General features: G+C 42.8%; 2 protein-coding genes across 4 annotated transcripts in view; one reads left to right on the top strand and one right to left on the bottom strand.

The window, feature by feature from the left end:
- Positions 1–14,178, top strand: part of l1cama (L1 cell adhesion molecule, paralog a) — a 61,299-nt gene extending 47,121 nt beyond the window's left edge. For 2 of the 3 annotated variants that reach the window (XM_079513339.1, XM_079513338.1), the window contains 14 exons: positions 1,118–1,242; positions 1,758–1,859; positions 3,086–3,283; positions 3,557–3,627; positions 3,739–3,964; positions 4,502–4,617; positions 5,181–5,397; positions 5,795–5,914; positions 6,229–6,405; positions 6,518–6,631; positions 7,011–7,160; positions 7,603–7,731; positions 9,854–9,926; positions 11,367–14,178. In XM_079513339.1, coding sequence (XP_079369465.1) covers positions 1,118–1,242; positions 1,758–1,859; positions 3,086–3,283; positions 3,557–3,627; positions 3,739–3,964; positions 4,502–4,617; positions 5,181–5,397; positions 5,795–5,914; positions 6,229–6,405; positions 6,518–6,631; positions 7,011–7,160; positions 7,603–7,731; positions 9,854–9,926; positions 11,367–11,610 — 2,062 coding nt within the window. In that variant the 3' untranslated portion in view covers positions 11,611–14,178. The remainder of the gene's footprint in view (positions 1–1,117; positions 1,243–1,757; positions 1,860–3,085; positions 3,284–3,556; positions 3,628–3,738; positions 3,965–4,501; positions 4,618–5,180; positions 5,398–5,794; positions 5,915–6,228; positions 6,406–6,517; positions 6,632–7,010; positions 7,161–7,602; positions 7,732–9,853; positions 9,927–11,366) is intronic. The other variant, XM_079513340.1, reaches the window with a different exon arrangement.
- Positions 14,179–14,668: 490 nt separating this feature from the next.
- On the bottom strand, positions 14,669–18,550 carry ribc1 (RIB43A domain with coiled-coils 1; the record flags this gene model as incomplete). The annotated part of the gene is made up of 7 exons (XM_079520284.1): positions 14,669–14,798; positions 15,057–15,223; positions 15,696–15,935; positions 16,876–16,994; positions 17,395–17,509; positions 18,028–18,245; positions 18,352–18,550. The coding sequence occupies 7 exons, from the start codon at positions 18,548–18,550 to the stop codon at positions 14,717–14,719; spliced, it is 1,140 nt and encodes a 379-aa protein (XP_079376410.1). The 3' UTR covers positions 14,669–14,716.
- Positions 18,551–23,418: the final 4,868 nt, after the last annotated feature.

The following is a 23,418-nucleotide window of genomic DNA, read 5'->3' as shown; positions in this document are numbered from 1 at the left end:
TGAGTTTTAGTCTCGCAGATCCAAAACTTTGAATATTTTGTTGTCATTGGATAAGGTAATGTCCACAATTCCATGCTGTATTGATGTGGTTCCATAGGAGAGATTGCAGGCAAACGTTGATCAAAATAACAATTTTATTTAACAATTGTGGAGAGTTCTTGTAAATGAAGTAAAGTAAGTTGCCGAGGTTGGTGTGCTGTCAGCGCGAGACAAAAACGTTTTCTACTGTATATCCATAAATTCCATGCAGGAATCTCTGTATGCATGTTTGAATGTCTCATGTTTTGAGAAGCATTCATCCGATTGACTTCACTTCACACTTGACGGGTTGTATTGCTGAGGACACACAAGGAAGTGCAGACTGTGCAGTGTCAAGTTGTGTGAAGTGGAGCAGATGAGTGGTTCTCCTACAGGCATGTGTTCTGAATGGTGATTGACCACGGTCTGAACGGGCACTGTCTTTCTTCCCTTTCTCTTATGGAAATAACAAAAACAAACATTTCACCCACTGTTTTGCACCTGTAAACCCAGTGGTGTAAAGTAACAAAAACTTTAGTTACTAGTTACTTTGGGGCGGCGGCAGTGGCTCAGGGGTAGAGTGGCCGGTAGAGCGGCCGGATGGGAAAACCGTGAGGTTCCCAGTTCAATGGGACTGAACCCCTAATTGCTCCTGATGTGCAGGTTTGTGCCTTGCACATTCTGCATAATGAGTATGACTTTTACTTTAGGTACTTTAAGTACATTTTAATGCCAATACGTTTGCACTCAAGCACATTTTGAATTCTGGACTTTTACTTGTAACAGAGTATTTCTATATTGCAGTATTGATACTTTACTTTTACTTTACTTAAGTAAAAAAAATTGTACTTTTTCCACCACTGAGTTTTGCACCTGTAAACCTATGATGTGACAATATGATGATGATGATGATGATAATAATGACATGACCTATGATGATGATGATAATGACAAGAACTATACTGTAATGATTGCTGAGGACACACAAGGAAGTGCAGACTGTGCAGTGTCAAGTTGTGTGAAGTCGAGCAGATGAGTGGTTCTCCTACAGGCATGTATGATGGTGGTGAGGATGATGACCATTGCAATGCTATTCCAGGTATACAATGAAAGGTCCAGATCTAATCGTGACCAATGTGGAGCCTGAGGACGAAGGCATATACACCTGTGAGGTCATCACAGACCTGGACGAGGCTTCAGCCAGTGGCTCCCTCACTTTAGTCGGTAAGTCGTGGACCATCTGAACTGTCCATTATTTAGCGAATGAATTACCAAATTAGTGTCTGAAACTGACAATGTGAACGTGAACATAGTTTTAAAACCATGAGCCAACCTGTCTGTCTGTCTGTCTGTCTGTCTGTCTGTCTGTCTGTCTGGATTTGAACCACTTTAACCATTACATTGGTTAATGGTTAAAACTATTCATAAATCGTGAACATGTGTGCGAATCTTTGAATAATGCATTTTTTTTAAAGCAAACATTTTTAACTCAAATCTTTGCTTCTGGAGGTCCCTGGAACAAGATATTTTGAGATGGGAGTTGGGCGACCAAATACATATAATTCTGGGGATCCTTGGCATAGAAACATTTGTTTTTCAGAAAAACTGTTAGGATTTATAAGGCATTTGTAGAATGGGCCTCAGGTCTTAATAGGTTAACATTGTTCTTCTGGTGAGGATCAGGGCGTGGTGCTCCTTGCCGTTGATAAAGTCTCCATAATGTGTGTTTGGCTCCTCAGATCGCCCAGACCCCCCAGGCCTCCTGCACATCTCTGATCATAAACACCGTGCTGTGACACTTAGCTGGACCCCTGGAGATGACCACAACAGCCCTGTAATAGGTATTGCACACACACACACACACACACACACACACACACACACACACACACACACACACACACACACACACACACACACACACACACACACACACACATACTGTTACGTGTAACTCACCACATACGCAAACTTACAACGTGATGTCGCATCTGAACATGTCAACTATGCATCATAGCAGTATTGGTTTTGTGGTGATATTAGATTTGTTTTCTTATCACTTTTATTATTATTGTTATTATTCTTTTGTAATCATTTTTGATTACGCAATGCACGCACGCACGCACGCACGCACGCACGCACGCACGCACGCACGCACGCACGCACGCACGCACGGAAACAAACATGAACACAGCATTCCATGGTGGCTTCTGGCTAGCTCTAATACTCCAGTACTAGCCTATATCATCTATCACCCTCTGGGAAGATGAAAGGCTGCTCTGTCTTCATTACTCTGACAGATTCCTACACAGCTGAAATGCTCTCAATATGTGGCTTTATCTCTGCTGAGCATTTATTCACGTTTCCATTCCATATATTTACCTGATGATATTGAATTTGGTTATTTTTTTCATGTCTGAACTGAAAACAAGACCGCAATAACTTATTTTAGTGCTATCCTTTAGTTTTAGACCAAGTGTCTGACTGTACTATGTACGAATACAAGACAACTCACCCCGGTGCTTGCCCGTTTTTCCTCCCGGAATTTTCCCCAGTGAGGGGGATAACTTTGTAATATGCTATTGGCTGTTTGTATTCTTTTTGGACAAATATAAAAAGATACTCCTGTGGAAAGGCTATATTATTTTACTTATATTGACCCTATAAACAATTTAGTATTATTTAGTATATGTAAGATTTTTCCCACTCAAATGGTACCTCGTCAGATAATCCCCACATAGCCTACAACAACTTCTGTGAACAGACTTCACTGTAGTAGCTTTTCATAAATTATATTTGTACTTAGGCTGTCTGCTGCCGTGAAAGTTTATAGTTAGATAAATTCAAAGTCCAGCCGTCTGCTGTCCAGCCTCTCCCACCCCTCACTGGGGAAAATTCCGGGAGGAAAACAGAAAAGGGGTGAGTTGTCTTGTTACCCTATGTACTGTTTACATTTCTGTATCAATCAATCAATCAAACCTCTTCTGTTCGAATCTCTCTCTCTCTCTCTCTCTCTCTCTCTCTCTCTCTCTCTCTCTCTCTCTCTCTCCCCTCCCTCCCTGCCCAGAGTATGTGGTAGAGTTTGAAGATCAGGGTACCAAGCACAGGGGATGGGAGGAGGTTAAGAGGGTAGGTGGAAACAAGGCGAGCACCAACCTCCCGCTGCAGCCCTACATGTCCTATCGTTTCCGGGTGATCGCTGCCAACGACGTGGGTGCGAGTGACTCCAGCAAGCCCTCTGACCTCCACAACACACCCGCTGAAGGTCAGGGTCACAGCTTACCATTTATTGACTGATATGATTCATCTAGTTTTGTATGCGAATTTAATGAAAAACGCTCATATATTGTATAACTCTTGTGCCAGTAGAAGTAGTAGAAGTTGTATGGAATTGTAGTTGCTATTGCATGGGACACCATGTTGCAAGTTGTTACAACCTTGTAATTATAATAATTATTATAATAATTAACCATACATAATTATGATTGCTTATACTTATAGCTAATACATAATGTGTTAACCTCTGATTCGTCCTCAGCACCAGACAACAACCCAGAGGATGTAAGGAGTGAGTCCACTGACCCTGACTCTCTGGTCATCACCTGGGAGGTACTATACGCCTCTTCATTGCACCTTTGTACAGATATTTTGAAGTTTACAAACGACACATTATTCTGGAAGTGTCTCGTTTGTGATTGGTTCTCATCCCCGTCACTCCAGGGAATGGACAGGCGTAACTTCAATGGACCAGACTTCCGGTACAGGGTGCTGTGGAGGCGAGTGATGGGCAGCGGACCGACCTGGCATGTGAACTACACCACTGTGCCTCCTTTCATTGTCAATGACGTTGGCAACTATTCTGCCTTTGAGATCAAAGTTCAGGCTATCAATGGAGAGGGAGAGGGACCGGAGCCAGACCCCGTCATTGGCTACTCTGGGGAGGATGGTAAAGAAAATCTACCACCACAATATACCTCTTGGGACACTTGGGTGGGGCAGGGGTAAAGTTCATGCCCATATACGAGCACAATAGGCCACGTTCGTGGGAGGGAAGCTGGACGGGGGAGGGCAATCTTTGAAACAGCACCAGTACCATAAAGGTTGGTGAAGAGCACCTGTCAGCATAGGTGTTCAACGTTGAGGAATAGGAATTGGGTGTTTCTTGGCATAGCTCTTCCAGGTGAAAAGAGGAGGCAGGCCATTCCATGTGTATCGGAGGAGGCATGGTGTGTCAATACCACCCTATAGGAACATCCAGTCTGAATGGCCAGTTAACATAACCACATTTAGAGAAAATGGGCAATATTTGCCAAATTGAAAAGAAAAGAATGCCTTATGGAAAAGGTCTGGAAATATCTTGATCTGCTAAAGTTTGCTGAAGTTGTCTTTTTTTTAATCAGCAAAGAGACTTTTGTAGCTTTCTCTCTGGACCCCTTCTCAACAGTCACTGTGTCTCTATTGTCATCCACTCTCTTTCTCTCAGACCCCCAAGAGGCTCCCATGAATGTGGGAATGGCGGTGCTGAACGCCACAGCCGTCAGAGTGACCTGGGCCCCAGTGGACAAGGAGACAGTCAGAGGACTCCTGCTGGGATACAAGGTACACGTAGAATATCTATTCTATTTTTTGGCCTAATTTGTCATTTCTGTTGCCGGTGGAGGAACTGCTTGCTGCTAAAATGTGATATTCTCTAGGTCCAAGTTAGAAAAACTATTATTATTAAATATAATAATAATATTATTATTGGTGTGGGGTTAGGGCTAAAATCACACAAAAGTGGTGTGATTTTGATTGGGCCTTTTGACTCAAAAGCTTTCAGCTTTCAGGAAGAAACCAAAAATACACAGGGAAGACATTTTGAATATTATAACCACATCTGGGGGTCTATTAGTAATGTAACTCCATATAGACACGGCATTCCATCTTTAACACCTTCAAATCAGCTACAGTATACCCTTTTGTAACTATTTTAAAACCACACCATTTTAATGGCGATCGAGTTAAGATCTATGAAGGTTTAACAAAATGCCATGAATAAAGAATACGTAATGTGTAATCTAGAAAACCAATATGAAGCTGGATTTCTTTCCTTGAAACCAAATAGTTTGAACGGTTTCCTCCTTAACAACTTTTCCTGGCTCTGGTCTTATTCCCCGTTCCAGATTCACTTGACCAGGTTCGGTTCCAGGGGCCATCACCGAGGCCGGAGGTCCAGGGAGCCAGAAACCACCGTAGTGATCGAGACGGGGCCCAACGACGGTGGGCGGCTGATCAGTGGTCTGAAGCCATACTCCCACTACGCTCTGTCCGTCACCGTGTTTAACAGCAAGGGAGAGGGACCACCCTCAGAGCCTCTGCCCTTCAACACTGGGGAGGGAGGTGAGAAACAGCGTTGGTGGAGTTTGTGTCAGTGGAATGAGATCTTCTGAAGACGGATAGGAATTCTAATAGACGTTTGCGTTTTGCCAGATAACTATCAATCTGCTCATTATATTCACCTCTCTATAACCTTTGAAATGAAACAAAGGATGGAAACAGGGCGGTAGTTGCCGGGATCTAATTAGCTTCCTTATACAGAGGAGTTACTCTCAACGGTGTATCAATATAGGAAGTGACACTGATATTATACACAAAGGGAGCTCCATAACTGAACAGGGAAAAGGTGAACGGATGGTAGGGATAAATATTATGGGAAAATTGAGGTGAAGAAAGCATTCATAGAATGTATGGAAAAGTGCATTATTTTCAATCAAGCCTTGACTGTCGTTGTTGCTAGCTCCTGGTCCTCCCATATCCCTGGAACTGGAGAGCCCAGGAGAGGAAGAGATAACTGTCCGCTGGTCTCCACCTGCCGAACCCAATGGAATTCTCATAGGATATCAGCTGAAATCCATGGGTATTACACCTGACACCTTCCATCAATTACAAATACATGTAACATAGGCCCACACCCACAGCATGCATCAATTTATTTTGCCGTTTGTTAAGTGCTTGTTTCCATGCATTATGAAGCACAATAGAAAAGTAGATGTCAGTATAGAGGGCATAAGACAATGCATTCTCAACATGATCGATAGCACTGAAGAAAGTCAATACCAGAGCTTGCTAATGGTCATTATCAGTCAGTTGCATGTCACACACCCAGGAGGTTGTGTTCGAGAGCAGGCAGTGATTGAGTGATGTGTTCTGTGATTGTGTGGTGGTCGTCAGTCGTGGACAGCGATGACAACATAATGCAGGTGGTGAACATCAGCGACCCCACGTCCACACACCACACCCTGACGGGCCTGGACCCACACAGCCGATACCGCTTCTACCTGAGCGGGCGTACTGCCGCTGGGGACGGAGAGCCCATTATGAGGGAGGGCGCCACCGTTCTGGAAGGAGGTACAACTGCAGGCTGGCGTGTTTATTAGCGTCATAGTGTATGAAAAAATATATGACCATTGTTTCATGCGAGTACTAGAATGTGAGTTTGAGTGTCTGGAACCCATTTCAGCTCCCCCTGACAACTTCGGCCTATCTGTTGGAGAAACGTCTGTCAATTTCAGCTGGGTGACCAACGAGAGGCACAAGAACCTTGTCTTCCAGATCCACTACCTCAACAAGAAGGGTACATAAGGAGCCCAAAATGTGCATGTTATCGCTGTCGGGCAGAAACCTTGTATGTCCAAAACATATAAGCCAAACCTGTGGATCCATGGTTATTATTTTTTTGTCACATTTAAGTTCTTGTTAATAAATATTTATAAAACCCACACAGGCAGAACTAAACACTTTAAATGTCATTATAGATTCATTTTTCAAAATAGTACAATATTAGCGATATATTAGTAGCAAGGAGAAACAAGGTTTGTAGCGACGATATACTGTATATGGGAAACCTCATTTCATTCACCCTGCAGCCTGTAGTAAACTGTACATGTTTTGGATACATACATCGTGGCGCTGAAACACAATGAAAAACAAAATGTCGCTTCTCCTTCACGCAGGTAATGGTAAATGGAAGCAGTCAGAGATTGTGAACTCCTCGCAGGCCTTCTACGAGCTGAAGGGCCTATCTCCAGGCTCTAATTACCACCTACGCTTCACCCACAGCGGCAACCGCTTCTGGGAGACTGACATCGCAACCAATGGGACAGGTAGGACCCGATGCCCCAGTTCATCCCTTTTTTCTCTCTCTCCTCTGGGCGGCTATAACATAAAGACTTGGATCCTACAAAGCGCCGCACGGCGGCCTGTGATGCTTCTGAAGTGCTTTCAAAGAACCCAGATGAAAAGAGGGCTTGGCGAGCCGTATGAAATGATCTATTAGTACTGTTTGTTTGGGACGTCGCGCCGTGTTTCCCTGGTTCCCTTGTGTAACATCTACAGTCTCTGACAGAATGTCTCTGTGCTTTACGGACACCCTGCGCTCTCACTCTCTTTTGCTCTCTTTTTAATCTCCTTTCTCTTCCTTTCATCCTCTTTCATCCCATCATCCCCTCCTGTGCTTTCATCCCTCTCCCATGCCTCCGTTTTCAATGTTCTCACTTCTTCTCTTTCCTCATCCTGCCCTCAATCTCCCATTCTCCCTGTCTGAAGGAGTAATGGAGAGCACAAGCTTTGCCACAGAGGGCTGGTTTATTGGGCTTGTGAGCGCCATCGTGCTGCTACTGCTGATATTGCTCATCCTCTGCTTTATCAAGAGAAGCAAAGGTGGAAAGTATTCAGGTAAGTCCCGCCCACCTGCGGTGGGAATACAACATCGTTCTCAACAGCCAACCATAGTATGTATCAAAGGCCTTTGGCCATGAACAATAAGCCACTATACTTGGCCCTGGAAATGTATCTTCAAAAATATACTACTATACAGTTCTATTTTGGCCATTCTCCCATAGATGAGTGTCAGTTTCTTTTTGAATTTATCACACCAGAAACATGGCAAACTAAGACCTGTACATTGGATTTATACTGTATGTTTGAGTTATTGAGAGCTGCTTCTCATGCTGATCGTCGTATTGATTTATAGCGTTCCAACTCATTTGTCTGTCTACTGGAAACGTTCACTCACTGTATGTGCTTGTATTTCACATGTCATGTCAGTCATTATACTTGGCCACAGTAGAGTTCTAAGTCACATTCATGCAATTTGTCTGTTCTATATTTTTCTGCTTATTTCTGGTGAACAGTTTTGGTGTTTACTACTGTAATGACCTAGTAGTCCTATTTAATTTAATAGAGACGCATCCTTTATAACGGAAGGACGGAAGGAAGAGAGACAGTCAGGCAGTCTTCCACTTAATATTACAGTTATTAATGGTTATATTTGGCCTTATTGTTGGGGCTGTTGGCAGAAACAATGGAAAATTGCACATATTGCAATTGTTTCTGAGGGTTCCCACTTGTCCTACTTAACTTGTGGCCTGTGGCGGCAGGTTGCAAAATACATTTGGTTGTGATGGATATGGTAATTTTTAGACTGGTCTGACTAGCAATTGTGCTTCCAATCTCCTTTTCATTTGATGCATGGTGCTACTTGCTCATAGTCTATTTTGAAATTACTGTATAGCTTCGCAGGGGAAATTCAGTTTTCAGCATCACCCAAGTGATGGGAGGGGGGGGGGGGGGTCACTTGCTCAGGGACACTTGATGTATAGACTGGGGCCGGGAGGCAACGGTTTGAGACGAGTAGAGAGTAGAGAGTAGAGACGGCCTCTCTACCCTACGGCCTCTCTACCCTACGGCCTCTCTACCCTACGGCCGCCCCTAAAATAAAGGCGTTTGCGTTTATTCATTGGCCTTATTGTTGGTCCTGTTGAGTGCATAACTTAGACGGTTGGTTCCACCACTCCAGCCAGCCTGGATGATCTATTAAACTGGTACAACCAAACCTCTACGGGATATCATGAAACCCGGAACATGACAGGATTATGCGATGCTAAGGCTGAGTTATGAGTGTTACCGCTTCTACACGATCAGCCATACACTTTAATGTAGTATTATTTCTATATTGGTCACCTGGGAATGCAGTTAAAAGATGTGTGGCAAATGGCATGTGCAGCATATACAAGGAGGTTACTTAAGGGATCTCTCACTGATGACTTGTTTCAACTCAAATGACTCGTGCTGACAAAGTTTACTCAGACAGTTCCTTTCCAGGAAACGAATAGAAGCCATTATGCTGAGGACGTTGAATTGTCTAGACTCTAGAGCTATATACCTAACTGTTATTGAAAATTAGATCTAAGTGGGAACAGGATCTGAGATGTCAGAAGAATACGCTACAGCAAGCAACCAGGCTTTTAATGGAAATACTGTAAGTGGAATTAAGAGAGGATACTGTATGCTCTGCTTAATGCCAAGGTGGTCCCTGTAGGGACAGATGCTAAACACTTGCCCTGGCTTTCTGGGGGAATATTCTGTATATATTTTATGTGCTATTAATGAGATGAGGATAGAAACAGTAAGCAGTCCAAAAGATATCTTTATCAAGGAAGAAAGGACATGGCAAAAAAAATCCTGTTGAATCCGTGATGATATGCCACCATAATAATAATCGGTAATAGACTTTCCATAGCGATGAATAAATTACATAATTTAAAAATTTTAACAAGCCTATTTTAAATCATGTGTTAACAGATAGTGGCTACAGATAGCCATTAAATCCTTTGTCTACCATGTATGTTACTGAAGCATTGTCCAATGGTTGTTCGTCACCATCGTGCTATCATGTACCATATATCCGGCAGACTGTCATTTGTCAACTTCCCAGAAGTGGCTCAGAGAGCAAATCCGAGATGATCTTGGCGATTAAAGGACTGATAATGAAATCCAATCCAATTGTCCCTTTCAGTCAAAGATAAAGAAGAGGGTCCAACGGATTCAGAAGCACGGCCTATGAAGGATGAGACCTTTGGAGAGTACAGGTTTGTCCAGTCCAGTCTTCCAGAGATGTCTGGCTTTCGACGTGTGGTCCAGGGACCCCCAGGGGTATTTGAGGGGGTTCCAGGGACCCCCAGGGGTATTTGAGGGGGTTCCAGGGGGTTCCTAAGTGATTGATAGTCTGGTAATCTCTCTCACGTAGCCAGATACGCAGAGAGATCAGCTTATACTGACTGATAGGTCCGGGGAAATCTAAATTCTTCTTTTCTTTTTTTCCACCCAGATTGCCCATTCACTGAATTTAGATGCCACAGATAGATATCTAGAGCGGATGTAGAACACAGATAGATATCTAGAGCGGACGTAGAACACAGATAGATATCTAGAGCGGACGTAGAACACGGATAGATATCTAGAGCGGACGTAGAACACAGATAGATATCTAGAGCGGACGTAGAACACAGATAGATATCTAGAGCGGACGTAGAACACAGATAGATATCTAGAGCGGACGTAGAACACAGATAGATATCTAGAGCGGACGTAGAACACAGATAGATATCTAGAGCGGACGTAGAACACAGATAGATATCTAGAGCGGACGTAGAACACAGATAGATATCTAGAGCGGACGTAGAACACAGATAGATATCTAGAGCGGATGTAGAACACAGATAGATATCTAGAGCGGACGTAGAACACGGATAGATATCTAGAGTGGACGTAGAACACAGATAGATATCTAACCATCTGGCTAAACACGAGACAAATTGGTAGGAAGTAGGAACCAAAGTGACCCTTGCAGATCTGTAATTCTGAGAGACGGAGACAAATGGAACTAAATGGACCCTTACAAAACCACTTGGTTCCATTTGTACTTTCTCAGAGTTAACTAAAGACTGAAGAGTTTACATTGTACTGTAGATTGGGGTCCCAGAGATAAAAAAACAAAAAACATATCAAAGGTCACTTGGCCTAATGCATATCATCCTGGGGGTCCTTGAAATAATTGAGAATCACTAATCTCAACATCAGCCTATGATTTCTTGAGCATTATATTACATGTATTGATCATTTAACTTCATAAATCAACCCTGGTTCCCTTGACATTGTTTTTTTTCTAACCTTTTGTGTTCCTTACACTCTTCCCCTCTTCTGACCAATGCCTCGCCCTGCTTAACAGATCTCTAGAAAGGTATGCTGGGATGTGCTTACTGGTGCATGCTTCCCCTGCTACCGCCTTAGTAGTAGTTATACACATTTGTCTTGTGTTTAGAAAAAGTTAATTTACCATGCTTTTTTTTTGTTTTCAACTTTTCAGATTGTATGCAGTATATATTCAGTTATCTGCGAAAAGCCTCATTATAAATCATTGAATGACACATCTTTTCATGCAGCCTATTAATAGGATATTTTGACCTTTTGCTGTTGTATTCTCTCTCCACCTTGCTCCCTCTCCCCCCCACGTTGTTGTCCCTTTGCAGTGACAACGAGGAGAAGCACACCGCCAGCCAGGCGTCCCTGTGTGACGGGAGCAAGCTGTGCAGCGAGGACACCCTGGAATTCCTCGGCAGCAGCGCCATCACCACCGAGCTGAACATTGACGAGTCCCTGGTCAGCCAGTACAGCCGTCCCAGTGAGGGTTTACCGGACAGCTCCCCCCTCAACCCCACCACCGTCTCTCCCACCAACAATGGCCTGCCCAACTCGGTGGCCATCCTGGATTAACCTCCACACACCCACCCACGTCCCCTGGGAACTGTCAGACCAAAACATGTCAACACGTACGTGCCCATACGCTCCTGCTCCCTGCTGACTTTGTGATCCATAGTGTGACTACTAACTAAGCGATCGATACATTGACTATTCAGATGCCCCCTGGCAGCCATCTGATTGACCCGACTATTTTCTGACCAAAGGAGTGTCCAGAGTAGTGGACGGTGAGACACAAGTCTGACTGACGAAAGACAATAGATAGAGACCCGTTCCCTGACCTTATGATGTCCTTAGACCTCCACCCCCCCTCCTCTACTCTTCCTAGTTTACAGCATACCTTATTATGGCTTTCGTCTATCTGCCTCTTTTCTCTTTCTCTCTATCCCTTATCATGGTGACATTGGATTGGGAGAGATGTTATGATAAACACAACTATTTAAAAAAAAAAAACGCTAGAATGCCATAGAGATCGACATATCAGAGGGATTTTAGGTTGTGGTCCTGTGGAGAGGTGTATTGGTGGAGGGGGGCATTAGGAGAGTCTTATGAGGCAAACAAGAGAGGCACAAGCTGATGTGGGAAGTCGTAAATCTTAAATATTCATGATCATGCATTTTATATTATTTTGCATTGTACGTGTCTAAAGCCATTTTGATGTCTCAAGACAGTAATTGCCATTTTTTTAAATGTCATTTTTTTCTATGAAACTTTTTTAATACAAATCATATTTTTGGTTATGTCAGTGTTTTATTTATGTTTTCAACCGTTTCATACGATTTTGTTTTTACATCCCTTATGTAATTCAGTACTTCATGCCCTATAGGTTTACTGACACGTTTCATATGAATCAAGATATCACTACAACTAACTGAAGCCAGGTTTCTTATTATAAATAACATTGGATGCATAAAAGGAATTTGCTGTGAAAATGCTGAATAGCACGTGGTGTATATAACTGCATCTACATTTATCTATTAGCCATAAGACAGTATTATGGGTATGTACATGCTCCTTATAAGTCCCTGTGCCTGCCGGGTCTGCATAGAGCAACAGACTGATGTCATTACTCTGTCGCCTTTTCACCAGAAGTGTAATGTCATTATTGGTATGAAACTCTGTAATTCTTTTGTGTAGAGACCTTTGTGTAGCTTTCTGTATTTGTCAGTGTCTCTTTCTACAGTGTATTAAACAAATGTCTCTAATGAACAATCTTCCCATATCTGTCCATCTCACCCCGTCACAAAATGGAGCCGTGCTTTCTGTGATGATCTGTGGGTGACACTCAACATATTATTTTCAGGCCCTCATCAATGCAAGATGTGACAGCAGCCATTGTACACCGAAGGCAAGCAGTTGATATTTACATCAAACGCAGAATGTATTATTTGTTAGAGCTGGTTAGAAGTATTATTGACATGCCAAAAACCCTTTTTTGGAAAGGAAAAAGAAATTCTGGAGAGATGATGGTTTTGGTATGGATATGACAAATCCTGGAGTGAGAGCTTTCAGCATTTCATTGAATGTAAATATACAGCCCTTAAAGATTGTTTTGATTAACCGAACGTTTGTATGATAAAAAAAGGAAATGTGAAAAATGTGCAGGTTTTAACTTTGTATTATACGTTCATTTTGAAACGTTTCAAGTAGTCTTTCCCTTCCTTGTATTGACGCTATTCACACTTTCCTTATTTGACAAATAATTAAAGTGAGATTTGGCTGTTTTAGATAAAGCTAGTTCCTAGTTAAAAACATATATTAAAAAAAGACAAAAAAAAATCCCCATCTTTCCTTAGATGTTTGCCAAACCCACTTAAAAAAAGTGCATTCATTCCTATCGTCTTTTAGTATAGTATAGTAGAAGCATTGGAAAGAGAGCTAAGATCGCATTCATGTCTGTAACCATCTAGTAAACCTTTGCAGTGCAGTGAGTATCTGTGGAGTCTTTGTCTGGTGCATTTATTAGAGATGGGGATGCAGTGAGCCAGTTTGTGCTTACCACAGGGAGAAGCTATACGTATGCAATGTTGCTGTTTCTGCACTCCCTACTCAAAACAATAGTCTGCCACTAGACTAAAATGCCACCTACCGTATTGACAATCCTAGAGATTGAAAATAGAGTAAATTGTGTTTATATGGGCTAGTGGCACACTGAAGGAACTGTACTTTGAGTGGAGTCCCTGTTGTTGATTGTACAGACACACTCAGGACAAAAAGGGAAAAAAGAAAAGAAAAGTTAGAATTCTATTTTTCATACAGTAATGATGAACGACATGAAACATGTCAATATTCTATCTCGACTATCTGCTGCTAAACATCTGTGTTTTGTCAGTGTCAGAGCAAATGTTCACCTTGAATGAAGGATTGAGTGAACGCGCGCAGATACTCACTCTACTGCCACTCGCTCTTTTGCTTTTCATGCATTGAGGGGAAAGCTGAGGCCGCTAGCCTTTTTTTCCACCTATGTTGTGTTTCCTCCTTTTTCTAAATACAGTTAAAACGTTTTAAAAAAATGAAAAGAAAAAACGCATATATAGAGAACCACAGCAAGCAACGCTTCTTCAGTACATGAGAGCAGATGGATGTCTAATAGTGAGGTGGGAGGGGATGGTTGATGGAGACGGGGAACGGGGAAGTAGGGGCGGAGGGTTATATATACAGTATGTCACTGCCGGAGGGAGATGTGCCTCTGTGTAGGCTTTGTGGGGAACACCATTAGGACACCATAGGACCAGGGAAGTTTGTGCCATGGAGTAAGACAGGAGTGGGGTGGGGTTGGGCTTTTGGTTGGTCAGCTTCTGAGTGGACTTGTACTGCATATGGGGCCAATATTATTGTATCTGCATTGATGAGTCAACTACTGTAACTGAATATATGATCCAAAATAAAGTAACTGGAACAATCTGTACCAAAATAGGAGTCCCTTTCTGTCGTCAGTATCACCCCTATACCGTATCGCTTACAAACATTGATGCTGTGTGCAACCTAAGAATACTCTGGAGGAATTGAATACCCCTTTTGTATGGATGCCAGATGGGAATAAATACTGAATAAAACAATCAATAGACTTCATTTATTTACTTGTGTGAGTGCCAGTGGGCAATGTGAGGTGCTGGACTGGTCAGCGAGAGCTGGTATTGAACTGATTGAAGAAGTTTGCAGTGGGTTTGTTGGTGTAGAGTTTCTTGTTCAGGTACTCTTGACTGGGGAAGATACAGAAGCATACAGTACATAGTCATTCACTGTCTAAAAGAAATGTATAAATTATATACTGCATATAATAATGTATGTATGCTTATTCTGAATTCTATACATCTCAAGGCCCCATACCAAAGTTTGCTATCCCACACTACTAAATACTCAATAAGGCATTTATTTTTTATAGGCTATATGCATGCTTGTATGAGTAGTATACATGAGCATGTATTGAGTATGCATGAGCTTGCGTGTGCTTTCTTTACTATGTCTGCTGTTCGTTAGCTAGCTGCTTGTTGTATTGGTCCATCTGTGTCCTCGTCTCCCTCTGGACTCCTTCTGTTCTCATCTCCTCCTCCTCTGCCTCTCTAGTGAGCTTCATTCGCTGGAAGTCCCATGCAGCATCGAGAAGCTTCTCAGCTTCAAGCTGCTTCTAAAAAATAAAACATGCAACAGAAGAAAAAAAAAAACATTTGACAGACTTTTGAAAAAAGGACATGCTCCGTACTTTTTTTGTGTGGCAACCTGTGTTGTGCTGAGCTTCACACTTCCTAGAGCAGTGATTCCCAAATCACCCAAAAGAGAAATTAAATGTTTGCCCGGGATCCAAACGGGCTCGCAAAACGACACGTTGTGTGCTTGTAGATCTGCTATTTTCACTACTTCTGAATTATTATGTTTTTATTCATGGAATTTGTTGCTCTGTTTGTTTAAAAAAAATCATACAGTTATTTTCATTTTTTTCATATATATATATATATATGGGTCCCGACCCACTGTTTGGGTAACAGTGTCTCAGAGACATTTCTTTTTTTTAACCACCTTGTGTTGACATCTATCTTGGAACATTGAATATAGAAGCTTATAGAAACCTGCGTCCTATTGTGTGCTCGAGTGTGACTTACCTGTCTCTCAAGACGTTGATCCTCTCTTTCCCTGAGGATTTCTCTGAGCTGCTCTGCGCTCATTCCTCTCCACCTGTCCGTCAGAACCCTGGGCCGCCCCGGCCCGCCCCCAGACTCCCTCTCTGCCGCCTCGGCACACTCGGTCAGCATGTCCGACGTCACCATGTGCCACATCTCCGCCAGACCCTCCCCTTCCTCCCTTGTACGACGCTCTCTCAGCTTCTCTGCTTGCCCTGCAGCCTGCATGGTGGCGAGAGCAGATTAGGCTTGATTGATTGATTGAATACTTTATTAGACAGAAATGTAAAACAGCAGCAGAGTGCAGTCAAACACTTGGTCTAAAAAGGATAGCACTGAAAAGTCTTGTTTCCATTTGGGTCCTATGTATTCAATTCATAAACATGACATGAGAAATAACAACAAAATTCAATGTCATCACAAAATATAAAGCACTGTATGTACAGAGTGTAAGAAAAAAGAAGGGGTTTGTTTTAGGGGGGGGGGGGGGGGGTCACCAGTCTAGGGGAGAAGTGATTCTTTCCTCTCCCTTTGTCCTACAGGCCTGACCACTGATCCACGGTCAGTCCGATAGTTCCCTTGATGATTAGGAACTTGGAAAACGTTTGGGTCACCTGTGCTCTGATCTGTGGTTAGTTCTGCCCTGGGGGGGTCAACCACATGTTGAACGTTCTCCTGAGACACCAGCGTTCCCCTCATTCAGTCAGTCGTGTTTTCTCGTGCATCGTGCATGTGAGTGGTTATTAGAGGAACCGCATAATTGACATGAAAGAATAATGTGACCTTAAGGATTCATAATGACACCTCCCACCGGAGATTTCAGCTAGAGTGCATTCAGGCATGCGTGTGTGAGGGAAGTGCAGGGAATAGCTAAACGGGGGCTTTTAAAACACAGACTGGGCCCATGTATGCATACATTAAAGCACTTCTCCATCACTAATGTGATGGCAATGCACCGATCCCCCCCAGTGGCCGTGCACGCATCGTTTAGCATCTTCAATTAGTTATTTCAATTCCCCAAAAATCCCACAACTCAACACCTCGCTGGGTTTTTGCCTTGAGGACACTTGGCAGGTGGTGTGCGCACGCACGCACGCACGCACGCACGCACGCACGCACGCACGCACGCACGCAGCGTGCATGATGATAATAGCCTACCCACCAGAGCATGATTGTAGTTGTTGAGTGCGATGCGAGCAGCTTTATTACACTCCGCCTCCAGAGCATCCAGCTGAACCATCCTCAGATCCTGATGTACCATCTCTTTTCCTATAAGCACCTCTGAAATGCACACACACACACACACGCACACACACACACACACACACACACACACACACACACACACACACACACACAGTACACAAGGAGTGATCACCGATGCTCTGGTGTACAGTATAGGCCCTTTAAATCATGCACATGCTTCATGCACTCGTGCACAAACAATCGCACACTCCCACACGCATGCCCTTATCCCGAGGTGACGTTGATGGATGCTCATCTTAAAGGGCCGTTATGTGTGAGAGTATGTTGTTGGAGGGTGCTTTGCTTTCCACGGATGATGTGATGGATGTGGGTGTGTGCAAACAGAGTGTGTGTGTGTGTGTGTGTGTGTGTGTGTGTGTGTGTGTGTGTGTGTGTGTGTGTGTGTGTGTGTGTGTGTGTGTGTGCGTGCCTTCACCTTTGTATTTGTCCTCCAGACGCCTTTTCTCGTCGACTTCCTTCTGCCCACGTAGCTCTCTTTCGGTGTTCTCCATCTGCATTATCTTCCTCTCTTTCTCTCCAATGTCTTCACCCTTTAAATAAAATAAACTGAGAAATAAAGTATCATCTATTCCAGTGGTTCTCAAACTACTACGTCAAGGACCCCCAAATTGATATTTCTCATTAGCCTGCGGACCCCCATTAGAAAATAATATGCCAAGGACCCCCATAAGAGAAGATTTTTACAGCTCTAGCAGTGATTTTCAACCATTTTCATTTGAAGGACCCCCGGTTTGACCTGAATTAGGCTAAGGTCCCCCATTTCTATCTCTGGGACCCCAATGTATATTGTAAAATCAAAGTTAATTTAACTCTGGGAGTCCATTTGTACACACTCAGAGTTACAGACGCATAAGGGTCCATTTGGTTCCTATAAGTATCATTTAGCTGGGGACCCCCTGAACTGCCTCAAGGACCCCTAGGGGTCCCCGGACCCCACTTTGGGAACCACTGATCTATTCAACCATTCGCTGATGGACACTGGGTGAATTTCCACTGCTACTCTGATTTGTATACATTTTTTTTACCCATAACTGTCATGAGGCCCAACCTGAAAGACTTGCATACTGGCAGGTCCCAGCTCTGCCTCTGGAATGGTGGGTCCGAGCGCCCCCTTCAGGTCACATATGAGATCGGCATCCCGGGAGTCCTCCACGCGCTGGTGAACGGTGCGATACTGAATGAGGTCTCTATTCAACGCCGCTCGCCTCTCCTCCTCGGCTCTCGCTTGCTGCAACAGCGCTTCCTCGTGGCTCCTTCTCAACTCATCTGCAGCATTTGGACAAGTAAAACAACATGTAACACACAGTGGTGATTGAATTATAATGAATTCAATGAATTGATGTCCCCTGCCCTGCAGGCCCTGCTATGTTACCAAAAGCTTCCTCTCGCTGTCTTTCCACTTTTTGACGTAGTTTCTTCTCTTCCACCTGCTGATCCAGAGCACTGAGATCCACGCCCAACACGCGGCTCCGTGTGTTGAAGATTCGAGCCTTGCGTGCGACCTCTGCAGCGCGCCGGCGCGCAACAGCGTCCTCTGCTGCGTGGTTCACTGGTAAATCCACTTTATACATTTTCACCGTTTCTAATGTGAGCTTTAATATGAAAACATCACGACACACACATTAACATACATATTCAAAGTCTCAAAGGCATATAGAAAGTAAAAGTCAGGCTGTCAGATTCGATAAAATACATCTATGATGATAGTCTTGATCCAATGCTATGCTGATTTTGTAAACACTATAAAATCTCTATTAACTCAAGTAAGTTGAAGTTTCGACCAATAGGGCCTACTTACCGCTGCCGACAGCCCTTTTACATCAATGCATTAGCCCTGCAGTTGATGGAAAAATGTATGCAAGTGACATCTTTCTGTGTTTGGTGACTTGTAGCCATGGTAACCAAAGGTGCGCTGCGTGCGCATGCTTGGTTGGTTGGTCTGGGTCTGAGCTGAATGTAACTATACCACCCGGTGAAGGCTACTCGATTTCCCCAGCTCTGACTGAGTCAGACTAGTGTCAAATGAAATTATGAACGACAAACTGTGTATAATTAAATATATAAAATACTATTAAGTACACGTGTACTGATCTTTATTACAAAATTGGTTAGCAATAGATAGGCTAATGGGTGAATAATAATAATAAGCAGGGCACAAATATGCTGTTCACAGGGACCCTGCAGGGCAATACAGTGAACCTCAACCAGTGTCAACCAGTACTCTAGACTGACTACAGGCAATCCTGATGGAAATGGAAATTATACCCTTTCAGTAATAATCTGAACAGTAGCCTTGGGGCAGTATAACTGTATAAGTAAACAGTAAGGGCAGCGGAAATCTGCATGTAAAGTTCAGTGTTATAAAGGAACTACATAACAACATGCATTTTAAAACGAAATGTGAGTGCTTTTTCCACCACTGGAAATATCTGACTAAAAACCAGAAGTGATTGTGTGTGTGTGCGTGTGTGTGTGTGTGTGTGTGTGTGTGTGTGTGTGTGTGTGGAATAGGAGGATGAGAACTGTGTTGCTGAGACAGGCAACAGAGGGAGCACAAAATAAAAGCATCTTTGTCTATGTACTGCGTGCCAATACCGTACAAGCAGCTCAGAGAAGCACATGCAGGAAGATGTAGGTAAATACAAATACAATTATTTCTATTTTTGATCACTGCATTGCTGCATCAGCCCATTTGTGATTGTGGAGAGAGAGAGAGAGAGAGAGAGAGAGAGAGAGAGAGAGATTCATTTAATACATTATTAACAGTTTGCCAAAAAAAGGCACAGTTGTTTTTTAGTTAAAGGATAACTACTATTTTAATACTTTGTGCGTCAACTACACACTCATTTCCCAATACAAAAAAGGGGGAAAAAGAAGAAAAGAACAAATGAAATAAATACAAATAAAATAAATAAAAACATTTGTGCAAGTACTGTATGAGTGTAAGTGTGAAAGGGTTAAGTGGTTACTATTTTTATTTGAGTTTTACGAGCGATAACAACACGTATTAGAGGCTATTTTTCACAGATATGAATACAAGTGTGCCTTGACTTTGTTTTACTTGCCCTTTGGCGTGAGTGAAACCCACTGGGGCTTGTGGAGTCAGCTTGTGGAGTCAGCTTGTGGAGTCAGCTTGTGACTGCGATTTGTTCCTGTTTGCGGATGACTCGGCTCTGCTGGTCCCATACAGGGACAAATTGCAGGTTGAAAAAGCCCTCAACTCTGAACTCGGTAGAATCTGCTCCTGGCTTGCTGATAACAAACATTACACCTACAGTAGGTAAAACTTAATCCATTCTCTTTGGGCCCACCCTATAAACCTCTGCATGGCCAACAGCTTCACAGTACTAAAAGTGGGTGACAATTTCTGACAAATGACAATGTGAAAGAAAAGAGGAAATTACCTACCCGGGTTGCATTTTAGAGGCTATAATCATTCCAGTGAAAAAATGGCAAAAAAAGTCAAAGAACAAGATGTTTGTACCCCCTATGGTTTGTACAGGATCTCCTCATTGAGGAGGAGCACTCATCCAATGTCACTAGACTATGCATGGCTGCACCTCATGGTACCATAGCACCACAATGGCCTTAAAAACAAGGCTTCAGACATCCCAAAACAAACTGGTCAGTGGTCAGGCTACTCTGCTTGGCCTTCCATTCTAGAAACCATTTAACCTTGGCCTGCTCGTTTTACTATAGGGTGGGATCGCTCAAGGTAGAAGACAGAGTACAGCAACTTGCAATGGGCCTGGTCTGCAAGATACACTACACCTCATTGATACCCATGTACCTGTACGTCTAACTACTACAAAAACAATCAAGTCCACAATCACTTCACCATATCAGCCTGCCTCAACTCCCCAGGGCCGAATTTGATTCTGATCCAGATTGATTGATTGATTGATTGGTTCATTCATTCATTCATTGATACTGATTATCTCTGTGCCATTGCAGGGCTGGCACACATCCAAAGCAAAGCATGGAGTACATAGCAGAAAATATAATTATGGAGATGTTGTCTATCTTCCAGGATCAAGAGGACATCATCCAAAGGTGAGAGAGTTAAGATAAATCCACACCCCCTCCTCTTATGTTCATGATATTTCAAAGTTTAGAATCTGCACGTTTGAGAGCTTGGTCCAGAAATGTGCTATTTCTGTGTAATGCACCTGCAGTCAGATGTAGCTCCTTTTTGTAATACTATAAGCAGACCAAGCTGTTGAATATGCATATTTAAAAGTTTGAATTTGAATTGTCTGACTGTGAATATAAATTTGTGGATGATATCTACTGGACAGCTTCAAAGGGAATTGGGACATTTTGGGACATTTAACTTGTGAGTAAATTATTATTATTATTATTTATTTTTCTTTATTTCCCAGTCTCCAAGAGCATGAGAAGGAAAAACTGGAGAAGCTGGTCTTTGCTGCAGAACGGCTGCCAGATGTTGGCCAAGCTCTGCTGGACCTGCTGCAACGTGTCAGGATCAACAGAGTGGCCACTGTGACCTTGACAAAGGCACAAATCGCCCCTGTTAAGGATGCGCTCAAATGCATCATATGTAGAGGTTTGTACGCCACATGTTCAATCTCAAATACCATAGATGCTTAACTTTGATCAGAGGTGGGGGAGACCACTTTTTGTTTGGAAGGCTGGACCCCCCTTGTTGATCCGGGGTTGATCTGTACCCCAGATCAAAAATCACACTTGTGTGAAGTGAGCGGTGCCTTTTATCACGATGATGATGTATGATGATGATGTATAGACGGCGCAGTAACCACAGTAACCGTGCTGCTACCGACTCATTTAGACACCACTGCTATACCGACTAACACCAATACACCAACGCACCGCTCAAAAAGTGGGTGACCCATACTTCTCTGCTGGCTCCGTTGATCCTACACAAACATATTTAGTACATTTCGCAAAATATTATTTTTTACAGAGGCTTTTCATCTGGTAGTACACCCTACTACCATACGTGATACTTCTTCTGGACTACAAAATGCATGAAGATCCTGACAAATTGTTGTTCTGATCTACAATTTGTATTCATCTTACAGATACGATGAAGAACCCTATTGCGACCCCATGCTGCCGCAGCCTAGTTGGCTGCCGCAGTTGTGTGCAGCAATGGATATGGAAAGACCCCAGCTGCCCAAAATGCAGGGAAAGCAAATTCAAAGACTGGCACTTTGAATTAACAGGGATGGAGGAAGTTATCAACGTTGTTGATACAATTAAGACAGAATTAGGTAGATAGACAGCCAGTCAGACAGACAGACAAACAGACAGACTCTATAAGACCCGTAGAGATATTTGCAGAGCTGTTTCAACTTTTGCCCATAGGAAAAACATTCAATTTCCCTGCATGGGTAAACATCAAGTCAATTGTACAGAATAGAGGCATAATACATGAATGGATGAACAAATTACGGGGGAGAAGCAAAACTTGTTTCAGATGTGTTCAAGTTCAAATCACACTTTTGTAGAGCAGTGGTTCGCAAGCTTTTCAGGCTGTGACACCCCATATTAATTTGAACTGGGGACCCCCCACCCTGACAAGCACTTTTTTCATAAATGTTCACGAATGTACTGTAATGTATAATGTCTAATGTACTTTAAACTTTATGTACTGTAATATATAAACAGATTTATAAATAAAATAAGCGCATATAGCTTCAAAATTCAGTTACAATGTTTGTGACAGAACAAAACGTGAACCTCGATCTCTTGCAAAGTAGGCCTACTGACCTTATTTCTTTGTGTAAATCGCAGACCCTGGCCTATATGTGGCCTACCCTGGTTAATGTGTCATCCCATAGATGGTGATTAGGTTTACTAATACATCAAAATGTATTTGCGGCATGGTGGACAAGTTATCCCTTTGTAGGTTTTGCTGTTTTGCTCCTGAATGGTTTGTTTGAGTAGTTGGGATGTTTTTGCCTTTAGCCTAAACTGTCAAAAATATACTGGATTGTTTATTTGTACAGTGCAGCTGACTCTTAATTTCGACTACTAACTTGTGCTGCAAGTTGTGCACATACCTTTGCCTCTCACAGATATGAAATATTAATTGCATCATGTTCCTCAATAAATAAATAATGTGGATTTTGAACTTGTGTGGAAATCTGATGATGTTTTTTGGGATGCAGGTCAACTGTCATCCACCTGAAGGTGGCCATAGGTGAAATGTGAACAAATTGATTAAAAGTAAGCCCTTCTGACATTTGCCCATTTTCCATACAGGCCAGACCATTATATCTATAAAATTAACAATGTAGTCTATTGTGACTAGCAGTGGCCTCACATTGTTTAGTGTCATCTCCCAGGGATGATACCATCTATATAAAAATAATCTGTTTATTTTACTGTACTTATATCTGACATATATGGGTCAATTTGTGGAGCTACACCCATGCTAGTTAAAAGTAGTTTG

Source organism: Electrona antarctica, assembly GCF_951216825.1.
Source record: "Electrona antarctica genome assembly, chromosome: 2".
In the NCBI taxonomy this organism is placed as follows: Eukaryota; Metazoa; Chordata; class Actinopteri; order Myctophiformes; family Myctophidae; genus Electrona; species Electrona antarctica.
The sequence above is the reverse complement of the archived record's forward strand: the minus strand, read 5'-3'. Positions and strand labels throughout refer to the sequence as shown.